This window comes from Hyla sarda, chromosome 9 (genome assembly GCF_029499605.1).
Source record: "Hyla sarda isolate aHylSar1 chromosome 9, aHylSar1.hap1, whole genome shotgun sequence".
NCBI classification, from domain to species: domain Eukaryota; kingdom Metazoa; phylum Chordata; class Amphibia; order Anura; family Hylidae; genus Hyla; species Hyla sarda.
This window is the reverse complement of record NC_079197.1, coordinates 148,390,145-148,404,027: the sequence shown is the minus strand read 5'-3', so window position 1 is coordinate 148,404,027 and position 13,883 is coordinate 148,390,145. Positions and strand designations below refer to the sequence as shown.

The 13,883-nt window shown below is 45.7% G+C and overlaps 1 protein-coding gene across 1 annotated transcript in view; it reads left to right on the top strand.

The window, feature by feature from the left end:
- Positions 1 to 13,632, top strand: part of DHX34 (DExH-box helicase 34) — a gene marked incomplete at its 3' end in the record, with an annotated part of 35,807 nt that extends 22,175 nt beyond the window's left edge. The window contains 4 exon segments of the mRNA XM_056537975.1: positions 2,549 to 2,658; positions 3,759 to 4,031; positions 7,898 to 8,074; positions 13,500 to 13,632. Of these exon segments, the coding sequence (XP_056393950.1) occupies positions 2,549 to 2,658; positions 3,759 to 4,031; positions 7,898 to 8,074; positions 13,500 to 13,632 (693 nt within the window).
- Positions 13,633 to 13,883: the final 251 nt, after the last annotated feature.

Genomic DNA, 13,883 nt, shown 5'->3' with positions numbered 1-13,883 from the left:
GAAGCCTGTGCTAGCATTTCTCCTGCGGTGTATATAGTAGTATATAGCAGTGTATACGGATACTGGAAGCCTGTGCTAGTATTTCTCCTGCGGTGTATATAGTAGTATATAGCAGTGTATACGGATACTGGAAGCCTGTGCTCGCATTTCTCCTGCGGTGTATATAGTAGTATATAGCAGTGTATACGGATACTGGAAGCCTGTGCTAGCATTTCTCCTGCGGTGTATATAGTAGTATATAGCAGTGTATACGAATACTGGAAGCCTGTGCTAGCATTTCTCCTGCGGTGTATATAGTAGTATATAGCAGTGTATACGGATACTGGAAGCCTGTGCTAGCATTTCTCCTGCGGTGTATATAGCAGTGTATACGGATACTGGAAGCCTGTGCTAGCATTTCTCCTGCGGTGTATATAGTAGTATATAGCAGTGTATACGAATACTGGAAGCCTGTGCTAGCATTTCTCCTGCGGTGTATATAGTAGTATATAGCAGTGTATACGGATACTGGAAGCCTGTGCTAGCATTTCTCCTGCGGTGTATATAGTAGTATATAGCAGTGTATACGGATACTGGAAGCCTGTGCTAGCATTTCTCCTGCGGTGTATATATAGTAGTATATAGCAGTGTATACGGATACTGGAAGCCTGTGCTAGCATTTCTCCTGCGGTGTATATAGTAGTATATAGCAGTGTATACGGATACTGGAAGCCTGTGCTAGCATTTCTCCTGCGGTGTATGTAGTAGTAGGGGTGTGAATCGCCAAGAATTTGGCGATTCGATTCGAATCGCGATACCAGTGTGGCGATTCGATATATCCCGATATATCGCGATACCGTCTAGGTGACGATACATCGCGATATATCCCGATATATCGCCCACCTGGGAGCATTCATAGATCCCAATAGACGCCGCTGTCAGCTTTGACAGCGGCGATCTAGTACTCCGGTGCTCACTTTTCTCATGTTATCCCGTCCGGGCTGCAAAATAAAATAAAACGCACTTTATCTTACCTGCCAACGAGCCCCCGGAGCTCCGGTACAGGTGTTCGGTCCCCGGGCTGTATTCTTCTTACTTCCTGTTAGTCCGGCACGTCACATGGAGCTTCAGCCTATCACCAGCGGAGGCGGGACATCGCTGCGGCTGGTGATAGGCTGAAGCTCCATGTGACGTGCCGGACTAACAGGAAGTAAGAAGAATACAGCCCGGGGACCGAACACCTGTACCGGAGCTCCGGGGGCTCGTTGGCAGGTAAGATAAAGTGCGTTTTATTTTGCAGCCTGGATAGGATAAAATGAGAAAAATGCGCACCGGATACTCCTTTAATAGCCAGCCGCGGCGATTGCCGCATGCTGGCTATTAGCGGCGGCCCCCGGCTACTGAAATCAGCCGGGGGTCGCATAGTACGGAGTGGGCACGAGTCGGAGCCCGCTCCATAGCCGTGTCAGATCCGGCCTGCCCGGCTCCACAAATGTGGAACTTTTATCTCCTGATGCCCAAGACATGACATGCTGTTCCGGGCGTCCGCAGATAAAAATTCCACATCCCTAAAAGAATCGATTCAAAAATATTTTTAATCGATTCTGTATCGGCAAATGAAAAAATCGCGATTATCGCGAGAATCGATTTTTTTCTTACATCCCTATATAGTAGTATATAGCAGTGTATATGAATACTGGAAGCCTGTGCTAGCATTTCTCCTGCGGTGTATATAGTAGTATATAGCAGTGTATACAGATACTGGAAGCCTGTGCTAGCATTTCTCCTGCGGTGTATATAGTAGTATATAGCAGTGTATATGAATACTGGAAGCCTGTGCTAGCATTTCTCCTGCGGTGTATATAGTAGTATATAGCAGTGTATACGGATACTGGAAGCCTGTGCTAGCATTTCTCCTGCGGTGTATATAGTAGTATATAGCAGTGTATACGGATACTGGAAGCCTGTGCTAGCATTTCTCCTGTGGTGTATATAGTAGTATATAGCAGTGTATATGGATACTGGAAGCCTGTGCTAGCATTTCTCCTGCGGTGTATATAGTAGTATATAGCGGTGTATACGGATACTGGAAGCCTGTGCTAGCATTTCTCCTGCGGTGTATATAGTAGTATATAGTAGTATATAGAGAAGAGGGTTGCATTGACAATCCAACACAATGGGCAGCACATTGAACACATTTTATAAGTGGTCAGAAACTTGTAAATAACTCATGAAAGAATAAAGTTACGCTAAAACCAAGCACATCATTGTTTTTCTTGTGAAATTCCCAATAAGTTTGATGTGTCACATGACCCTCTTCCTATTGAAAAAACAAAAGTTGGATTCAAAATGTCCGACTTCAAAATGGCCGCCATGGTCACCACCCATCTCGAAAAGTTTCCCCCCTCACATATACTAATGTGCCACAAACAGGAAGATAATATCACCAACCATTCCCATTTTATTAAGGTGTATCCATATAAATGGCCCACCCTGTACTTTAAAATACCAAGAAATGCTAGAATAGATGAATTATTAAGCACAATTTTTTTTTTGTTTTCTCCCGTAGATTCTAAGAACAGGGGGCGCAGCAGCAAGCACCAGATGGTGGGTTTTGTCTCACTTCTGGAGACAAACAAGCCGTATTTAGTGAACTGTGTGAGACTGCCAGCTCTGCAGGTAAGCCCTACTGACTATGGAAGCTCTTGCTTTGTGTCTCCATGGTAACAGACTACAAACAGGCCCCGTGTAGTCTGATCTTGTAGTTTTCCTCTTTCTTCTGTCTCTGATTTCTTGCTACAAATGTAGTAGCTGTAGATTGTACAAACAAAGACTTATGCCAAAAGGCAGATTTCCTGCTCCTGTACAGTGAGCAGCAATTCATACAGTATCGCTACTCACCTCCGAGTCACCATACACATTCACTGGGCTGTCTGCAGAGCATCTGGTCTGGCAAATGTAGTTTTTGGCGCTGCATACAGTACTGTGCGCATTGCCGCTCACTGTCTGGCCCAGGGAATGTCATGTGCGGTGATGCCAGTATACACTGTCACTCCCGTGTACACTGTCACTCCCGTGCCCACCCATCTGTAGTAGCTGGATGTGTGACGTGTTATGGCAGCAGCTACATGTGTAACCAAATGAATGTATGTCAGCAGAGGAATGATGGAAGGAAAAACAATAGCAATATAACTCTACAGTCATTTAGTTTCCTCTGTCCCCATGAAGATACACATGTCTACTGTAAAAAAAAAAAAAAATAATAATTTTACGAGGTTGGAATTTTCCAAATTACATTATTTATTCATTTTACATCCCTTTCAGTTTCGTAATCTAACATTATTTGTAACCAACTGAATATAGAGGGCATACCCTGTCCATATTCTATATTAGGGTTAGGCCATACCTTGATAATATGCTGTATTAGGGTCAGGACATACCATGTGGTGAGCTATATCAGGCCTTATGGACTTTCAGGATGCAATTCTTATAAGCTTTGGCTGTCTATGTATGATTTGTCCATTAATGTGAATAGCACCATATCGTACTCTGCAGCAGCCGCCATGGAGATCAGCTTATTTGTGCTTTTATAATACATGGACTCTTTATCATGAGCTGATCACATTAATAAGGAAAATGACTTGTGGCTGTTATAACCAACAGGACGGAAGTATCAGGTTTCATGTCAGAAATAACACAGTTCTGAGATACCCAATACCTTTTCTTTGATATGAGAGACAAGTTCTGAAATGTAACTGTGACTGTTTTCATGGACGCAGGGTCTTCTACTGTTGGCCCGAACCTTGGATACTAATGCTGACTGTTGCCGCATTGTGTGTGACGGCTGGATAGAGCTGAATGTGGAAGACCCTGAAGGAGCCCTTCATCTCATTTCTGAGGCTGTCCGCGTGCGATTGGCTTGGGAGGAAGTACTGCGCTCCCGGCTAGAGAACACATCTAGTAGGCGAGACCCCAATCAGGATGACAGTCGGAGGAGGAGACGTGACATTGATGATTTAGGGCGACGACTTGTGGTCTTTGTGCGCTCAGAGGTAAGTTGTGATCTGATGATTTCTTTTTAGTATAATGCAGTGCAGAACATCTGTTAAGTAAATTGATTCTGGGACACAGTCCTGGGACAGTGCTGTATGGAATGAGAGGGCTCGTAAAAGGGAAGATCAGTTTGTAAAGACGTATCCCCCCTATCCAGAGCTATCCTGGTGAGATTTCTCTGCTGACTGTGATTGATTGACCCTACACTAGTTCGTCTCGGATGGTGGGGGCTGGAGCACTCAGAGAAGTGAGTGGGGCCCCATTCTGGTGATCACAGGGGGTCTGAACAATTGGACTTCCCTTTGATCAGCAATTTGTCCTCTATTCACAGGATAGGGTATGCATTTTTACAAGCCGGAGTTCCCCTTTAATTTTTGATTCCAGAGAAGGCTTATGAAAGCAGAGTCCACTTGTAATTTTTAGTAGTGTGAACAGGGCCTTAGAGTTGGGTGGATGTTAGGGTTGAGTTTAGGTCTTGGTGCAGAACAGTCCAGTTGTCCATCAGACTGTGCATTGGTGATGAAGAAAACAAAAACAGGACAATTCCAATATGGTTGTCCACTCCATACCTATAGTAGTTTAGAGTCATCAAAAGTACACCTCCAATTCACTCAATAAAATGGGCCATTAAAGCAACCTTTATTACACTATCCGTTAAAAGTCAATAAACACAATTAACACCAAAACACCTAAAAAAAAAAAAAAAAAATACATAAAAAAAAAAAGTTCCAAAACCCAAATGATGGTCTGCAGGATAGGGAGTGCTAGGTCTCGGAATAGTAAATGATATTACACATACATGATTATAGAATGTCATGTAAGCAGTAGATATAGTGCCAAGTGGCCGATGTTGCATGCAGCCACAGGTGAACGTAAACTGATATTGTCAGAAGGAGAATAGGGGCTGTTGTACCCTCTATTACTAGTTATTTCTCCACCTTCTGTTTCTACCTTTTGAGGGACCCACCTCTTTAACAGGGTGGCCTCAATCTTGGTGACGTTTCCTTCCTACAAATAAGTAAGGGAAAAAAACAAGATTCAGATAGAGACATAAGGTATGAAGCCTTAGCTATGGACTGATTCCCAGCACTCCGAATCCTGCACCCATGCCTTCACCAACCTACTAATAAATGCAAACAATATGTACAATGAACTTACAACATATTCTTAAATCGTGGGGCAATTTTTGTCTGCAAAAACCCAGGATTAGGTATATTTCACAGCAGGTCTCTACAGATACAGTAATATCATAACATAGGTTGGAATACCAATGAACACGGTAAATGTAGTGTCTTCAGTGCAGACACCTAGGCGGTTAATGAAATGGTTATATACAGTTCCAGTTAAATAGTCCCAACGCGTTTCCCCCATATGATGTCAACTGATTCATCAGGGAACCAAACAAACCGTTTAAAGGCCAGCGTTAAGCAACCAAACATAGAATTCACTTGAAGGTGCTCCAGCTCCATGAGATCCAAATTAAAACTTACATATTTTATTAGACTTCAGATTAAAATCACATTATAGAAAAACAAAAAAAGGTGCTCAGTGAGGTAAAACCTGTAACGCCAACGCGTTTCAAACCTTAAGGTGGTACTCCGCTGCTCAGAGTTTGGAACAAACTGTTCCAAACGCTGGAATCGGCGCCGGGAGCTCGAGACGTCATAGCCCCGCCCCCTCAATGCAAGTCTATGGGAGGGGGCGTCACGCCCCCTCCCATTGACTTGCATTGAGGAGGGGGTGTGTGACGTCATGAGGGGCGGGGCTATGATGTCACTAGCTCCCGGCGCCGGCTCCAGCGTTTGGGACAGTTTGTTCCAAAGCTGAGCAGTAGAGTACCCCTTTTAAGGCTTCTTAATCATGGCTCAAACACCACTGCCAAACAAAACTCCTATATACAACTAAATATCTGAGCGGACTTCATCATGAGCTCCACCTCCACGCCGGAAACAAAATCAGCTGTAGACGAGGGGAAAGAACTACAGGCGGCTAATCATACAGGTACTAACTAAAGCAGGAAGCTAAAACAAACTCAAAATAAATCTGTGTACACACAATGTGTACACAGTACCCACAACAAAACACTTATAACAAATTATTCAAAAACAATAAATCATTTCTATAATTCATGCCTGCCGGGTAACGAGTGTCAAGACTTAAGATCCAAAATGCTTCCCTTAAAAAGAGAGCGCTAGACTAATCCCATCTCCTTTTATAACGTCTCCCAAAACCGTAAGCACAAAACCAAGATAGACTGGTGGGGGCTTAAAAATAGATGGTACCGTATTAACTAGGGGTGTGAATCGCCAAGAATTTGGCGATACGATTCGAATCGCGATACCAGTGTGGCGATTCGATATATCCAGATATATTGCGATACCGTCTAGGTGACGATACATCGCGATATATCCCAGACAGATGAATAGAGTTCTATTGAACTCCATTGATCTGTGATCCATTGATAGAGCCTGGTCCAGCCAGGCTTTATCAATGACAGAGCCACGGAGAGCAGGGAAGCAGAGGTAAGTCCTCCGGCTACCTCCACAGTGGATCGCTCGCCCGAGATCGCGCTGCGGGGGGGGCGATCTAGCTCACCAGGGAGCATTCCATTCACAGATCCCTTTAGACGCTGCTGTCAGCTTTGGCAGTGGCGATCTAAAGGGTTAATAGCCAGCCGCGGCGATCGCCGCGTGCTGGCTATTAGCGGCGGCCCCCGGCTACTGAGAACAGCCGGGGGCAGCAGAGTGTGGAGCGGGCAGGAGTCCGTAGCCCGCTCCGTACAGACTGCAGAGCACCGCATGCTGGATACTAGCGGCGGTGATGCATCAGTGGCCCCCGGCTACTGAAATCAGCTGGGGGCCGCAGAGTACAGAGCAGGCACGAGTCAGAGCCCGCTCCATACACCCAGAGTGTCGCCGCGTCAGATCCGGCCTGCCCGGCTCCACAAATGTGGAACTTGTATCTCCTGATGCCCGGGACATGCTGTTCCGGGCATCAGGAGATACAAATTCCACATCCCTAAAAGGATCGATTCAAAAATATTTTGAATCGATTCAGTATCGCCAAGTGAAAAATCGCGATAATCGCGCAAATCGATTTTTTTTTCTTTTTTTTTTTTTTTTTTTTTCTTACATCCCTAGTATTAACAAGTATCTATGTCATATAATGTATCACCTGAACCAGAAATTTTACCCTATGAATAGCAGATCAGAAATATATAAATATATTAACAGGGGCATCAGTATGTGACCCTGAAGCCACAGGGTAAAACAGGCACAAAAAAAAAAAAAGCATAGTGGGCAATAGATAGAAACCGATAGTCCCAATATCGCATAAAGCCCACGTGTATAATGGCACACTAGGGTAGTACTTATCCGTTCAGGTGAGATAGACTGGACCAGGTCAGATGACGGTATGGTGATGGTGACTGTGCTGGTCTGATCTGTGGTCCTGTTCGCCTGTTATCCTCCTCTTTCGGGCGGTAGGTTTGGTGCACGGGGGAGCTCCAGGAGCACATTGACATCACCGCTGCTGCTCCCCTAATCCTGCTCGCAGCCGCGCCAAGTGAAAAAGCAAAAGTGATGTCGGCGTGCTCCTGAATCTCTGCTTGCTTACCAAGCCTAACGCCTGAACTAGGAGGCGAATGGGACCGCAGGTCCGGGGTGGGTAAGTATCGTTATCATTAGCGTCACCCACACTACACACCTGACAGATTTCCTTTTAAATGACAAAATCGTCCCTGCTTCATCTATATAGAGACATTGCTGAGTGGACTTGCCTTATAGTTTGCATTATACTTATTCTTGTGGGTTGAACCTTGTACTTTACAGTGACTTATTACAGCTTATCCCTGATCGCTCTGCAGGTATTGTACAGCATGAGGCGTCTTGCAGTATTAGAAGCCCAGAACCTCTACGTGGGGCCTCAGACTGTTACCGACAGTCACAGCATAAAAGGCTTGTTCAGCACCGAGGAGATGAAGCCAGATCCTGTGAAAGGAGGATACGGTGTAACAAGCTTCTTGACATATAATTGCTTGCGGGTAAGTGGAAGAAATGTTTCTGACTGCTCTCGTGGCCTGCAACACTGTTGTATACTTCACAGAACTAATGTGCCTATGCTGCTGGTACTTAAAGGAACAATTGACTGTAGTATACCGATTGCACGACATGGCAGAAAAGAGATTCCTGACACAGGGATTTTGTCATTCTTTCCAGTGTGGGTTAGACAATAGAAAATGATTGCTTGTATGTCGTACAGAGGCTGCAGTTGTGCATAGGCCCCTAACCCGGGGGCCACAGTAACATGAGAATAACATATCACACTAATCTGAGCTATTGCATATATATATATGTATTGTTATGTATTAAAGAATATTCATACATATAGTACCGTATTTTTCATCCTATAGGACGCACCGGCGTATAAGACGCACCCAATTTTTAGGGGCAAAATCTAAAAAAAATAAAGATTTTTAACCCAATAGTGGTCTTCAACCTGCGGACATCCAGATGTTGCAAAACTACAACTCCCAGCATGCCCGGACAGCCGTTGGCTGTCCGGGCATGCTGGGAGTTGTAGTTTTGCAACATCTGGAGGCCTGCAGATTGAAGACCACTGCAGGAGGAGGTAATACTCACGTGTCCCCGCCGCTCCGGACCAGTCACCGCTGCCCTGGATGTCGCTCCATCGCTGTCGCCGTGTCCCCGTCGCTCCGGAACGTCTCTGCTGCCGGCCGGGTATCCTCGCTCTCCGTCGCCGCCATCACGTCGTGACGCACGTACGCGACGACGTGATGACGAGGAAGGAGAGCGCCGGCCATACAGGGGATCCCTGAACGGAGAAGACACCGAGGAGGCAGGTACGGTCCCTCCCGGTGTCCTGTAAGCACTAACCCGGCTATTCAGTCGGGCTGTTCGCGGTGAAATCGCGGCGGTCCCGAACAGCCCGACTGAACAGCTGGGTTAGTGTCACTTTCCCTTCAGACGCGGCGGTCAGCTTTGATCGACGCGTCTGAAGGGTCAATACAGGACATCACCGCGATCGGTGATGTCCTGTATTAGCCGCGGGTCCCGGCCGTCGATGGCCGCAGGGACCGCCACGATAGGGGTGTATTCGCCGTATAAGACGCACCAACTTTTTCCCCCCAGTTTTGGGAAATAAAAGTGCGTCTTATACGGCGAAAAATACGGTATATACATTGAGTCTTATAATGCATATAACAGAGGATCCGACAGTGCAGTAAATTGAAAAGAGGATTTCACAGACCTTATCAGTTGTAACTTCATTTACTTTCAAGTTGCATGTTTTTCATGAGCATTACAGCAATATTAGTTCATTCAGAGTACGGAGCCATTGCACCCACGTCCATAGCCGAACCTGACCCTACGTTTTGGGGAAGGTCCCCTTAATCATGCATGTACAGTGGGGCAAAAAAGTATTTAGTCAGCCACCAATTTTGCAAGTTCTCCTACTTAAATAGATGAGAGGCCTGTAATTTTCATCATAGGTTATAACCTCAACTATGAGAGACATAATGAGAAAAAAATCCATAAAATCACATTGTCTGATTTTTATAGAATTTATTTGCGAATTATGGTGGAAAAAGTAAAATTTTTTAATGCTTGGAGGATCCATTGGGAGACACAGAGACTGTGGGTATATATCTTGCTGACACTAGGCAACAAAAAGAAAGTTGGGCCCCTCCTGGCAGGATATACCCCACCTACAGACCTGAGCTAATCAGTTTAGTCCCAAAGCAGTAGGAGAGACCAACAAGGAAAGAAAAAACAGAAGGTGTCCGAGGGAACCACAGACAAAAAATTACCGTACCAATCCCCGGACAGACAACTGAACCAAGACACCAGAACAAATGTGTGGGTGCTGTGTCCCCCAATGGATCCTCCGAGAAAGAGATTTTACGGTAAGCATAAAAAATCTACTTTTCTCGGTTGGCTCCATTGGGGGGACACAGAGACCGTGGGACTTACCAAAGCAGTCTCCGGAGTGGGAGAAAACCCAAGCGACTCAGGCGGAAGGCTGAGCCACAGCCGCCTGCAACACCTTGCGACCCAAGCCGGTGTCAGCAGCTGCAGAAGTGTGCACCTGGTAAAATGTAATAAGTGTGCAAGGACAACAAAGTGGCCGCCTTACAGACTTGCAAGGCTGAAGATTGAGTGGAATAAGCTGAGACCCGGAAAGGCGGAGTCTTCTCTTTGCAGCGGTAGGCTTCCGAGATGGCGGAGCAGATCCACCAAGAAATGGTCGCCTTCGAAGCAGGAAGTCCCTTACGAAGACCCTCCAGAAGCACAAAGAAAGAGTCACACTGACAGAAAGATGAAGTGACCGAAAGGTTGATCCGAACAGCCCAAACCACATCAAGGCAATGAAGCAAGCGTTCCCTGGCATGGGACGGAGCTGGGCAGAAGGACGGGAGGACGATATCCTCATTCAGGTGAAAAGAGGAGACCACGTTAGGTAAAAAGGTGGGGATCAGTCAGAACAAACGACTTTGTCCTGGTGTAGGACCAGGTAGCGGGAACGGCAAGAGAGAGTCGCCAATTCCCAAACTCTCTTAATGGAAGTGACTGCAATGAGGAAGGCCACCTTCCAGGAAAGGATGCGAAGAAAGACGTCCCGGAGAGGTTCAAAGGGAGCACCTTGTAGCCGTCGGAAACGACATATCGGACCCAAGAGTTCTGCACCTGAGCAAGCCAAACGTCCCGGAACAGGGACAAACTACCTCCCACGTGAAAGGAATTCCCAGGTGGGGGTGTCCCTTCAGGGAGGGAGGCTTATGGGTGCCTGACTTGGCTGCAAAGCTGCCTGGACGATTATCCTTCTTTCAGGAGGGACGAGCCTTGAAGGAAGGAGTCTTTCTATCCTGTGAGTGCGCCAGCCTGGCTGCCCAACCCGAGCCAAAGGACCGAAAGGGCCAAAAGGAGGTTTGACTTCTTGCGAGAATCTGTACAGCGTGACTTGTTCTGCGGTAGTAAGGAGCTTTCTGCGGTAGAACCCGACGCCTCATCTTCCAACTCCCCAGGAGAACGGAGCGGGTGGATGCAGCCTTAGATGGAGCTGGCACATAGATCTGGAGACCTTGGATGGCGACCAGGAGGGCGGCCCCTAGAACAGGGGCACTGCCGGGGAGGAGGAGCAAGAGCCAAGAGGAAAGCGCCTGTCCCAAGCTCCGGATTCCAGAGAAGAGCCAGAGGATAATACCTTAGGGTGCTTGTGAGATCGCCCGAAAGGAGGATCAGGTGAGAATGAGCGAGCCTCCCTGGAGGGCAGCGCAAGGAAGATCATTCCAAGGCAGTAACCATGGAACCGGAGACCCGCGCCAGGTCGTAAACCGACTAAGAAAGGTAGGAGACCCATTCCGTTCTGAGGGAACATCCTGGTTGGAAGGATGTAAGAAAAGAGTCAGCTGTCCTTCGACAGCTCTTTGGTCTTGGCCATAGTGGAGTTTGGAGTGTGACTGTTTGAGGTTGTGGACAGGTGTCTTTTATACTGATAACAAGTTCAAACAGGAGCCATTAATACAGGTAACAAGTGGAGGACAGAGGAGACTCTTAAAGAAGAAGTTACAGGTCTGTGAGAGCCAGAAATCTTGCTTGTTTGTAGGTGACCAAATACTTATTTTCCACTATAATTTGCAAATAAATTATAAAAAAAAAACCAGACAATGTGATTTTATGGATTTTTTTTCTCATTATGTCTCTCATAGTTGAGGTATACTTATGATGAAAATTACAGGTCTCTCATCTTTTTAAGCGGGAGAACTTGCACAATTGGTGGCTGACTAAATACTTTTTTGCCATGACTGTCTGTTACTGTATAAGTCCCATACGTGCATTGCTCGCTGGCTCTATAAGTCAAGTGGAGGCTGAGTCTACTAGAGAGATGGGGGCCTTCTCCAAACTTCTTGGCTAGAGAACTCCGCCAAGTTTACCTGCAAAAAAAACAAAAAACTTTTGCCATGTCCTAGGGACTTGAAAAAAGTTTTTATCAATCTGGGTCTGAGTGTCCAGAACCTGATAGATGACGAAAACGAGCAGGGAGGCCACTCCCAGCCTCTCCCTGCTTTGTGTCTGAGACCTGAACTGCCCCATAGACTTAGTCTGCATTCACAACACGTTTTTGCAGTTACAGTTCCCGTATACATTTTCTATGTGAAAACCGTACGGAACTGTATTGAAAACCGTATGCATAAAGATGCATCAGGTTGTGTCCGTTTTAGATCCTCTAAGGTTTTGTCAATTTTTTTCCCATACCCAAAACCGTAGCCTATAACGGTTTTTGGTCCGGGTGAAAAACTGTATTAAACCGTATACGTTTTTTTTTTTTTAACATGGGAGTCAATGGAAACCGTACAGAACTGTATGTGCGTACGGTTCCATACGGTTTTCACCATACGGTTTTTGACTCTGCACAGTTAAATAAAGTGAAACTTTATTCAGAATGGAGTGAAAAGTTAAAAACGTATACGTTTTTTTTTCTTCAAAAAACTGATGCAACCAGACATCATTTTTTAAACCGTATACGGTTTTTAACTGTATACGGGTTAAAATTTGTACACACGTTTTGATACAGTTTTTAGTCCGGGTTTTGAGGAATCAGTTTTTCATCAAAAACCTGATACCGGGAACAGTATTGCAAAAACATGGTGTGAATGCAGCCTAACTTTATGAGTCCATCCAGGTCATGTGACATAGAGCTGGGAGAGAGCTCACTAAGGCTGGGTCCACACTACGTTTTGTCCCATACGGGAGCGCATACGGCAGGGGGGAGCTAAAAGCTCGCGCTCCCATATGTCACCGTATGCGCTCCCGTATGTCATTCATTTCAATGAGCCGACCGGAGTGAAACGTTCGGTCCGGTCGGCTCATTTTTGCGCCGTATGCGCTTTTACAACCGGACCTAAAACTGTGGTCAACCACGGTTTTAGGTCCGGCTGTAAAAGCGCATACGGCGCAAAAATGAGCCGACCGGACCGAACGTTTCACTCCGGTCGGCTCATTGAAATGAATGACATACGGGAGCGCATACGGTAACATACGGGAGCGCGAGCTTTTAGCTCCCCCCTGCCGTATGCGCTCCCGTATGGGACAAAACGTAGTGTGGACCCAGCCTAAGCATGTGGCTCGTTCTTGTGATCGGTCAGAACCTGACTACTTTTGATCTGCCTCTACAACACTTAAAAAAAAAATTTTTATTTTTATTTTTTTCATGACGCTCCCATTTTATGTAGTTTAGCCTTTATACTGGTATACATCACTTTACACTATTACAGAGACAGTTTATGCTCAATATTATACAATGCTACATTATCTACCACTTTTTAGTTTTGTTTTTTTATATGTATATATGAAATTATGATCATTTGTATACCTGGTTTGTATATCCTGTTCAAAATGACTGTAGCAGCTATATTTCAGTGTTTTTGATAAAGTGTCTATTGTCATCAGAGTGACACAGATTTCTACAGCGACTGTCTGCGCACGTTCTGGACCTGTCCTCGCTGCGGTCTGTACATGCCATTCACCCCTTTGGAACGTATGGCCCATCAGAACAGTTGCGCTGAAGAAGACGCTTCTCAGGGTAGGTTACTTGTAATAGTCTTATCTATATTGGAATATACTCTATATACTCTATGGTAGCTGGGGGCCTAGTAATGTCCCCTATAGCTGTCATCTTAGTACTCAGAGGTAAGATGCACTAAGAAAGCAGAAGTATTGCATTATATTGTACAAGTGAATGTTTACATCCACTAGGGAGGCTAAAACAATCCATAAAAATGGTTAAAGGGGTACGCCGCCCCTAGACATCTTATCCCCTATCCAAAGGATAGG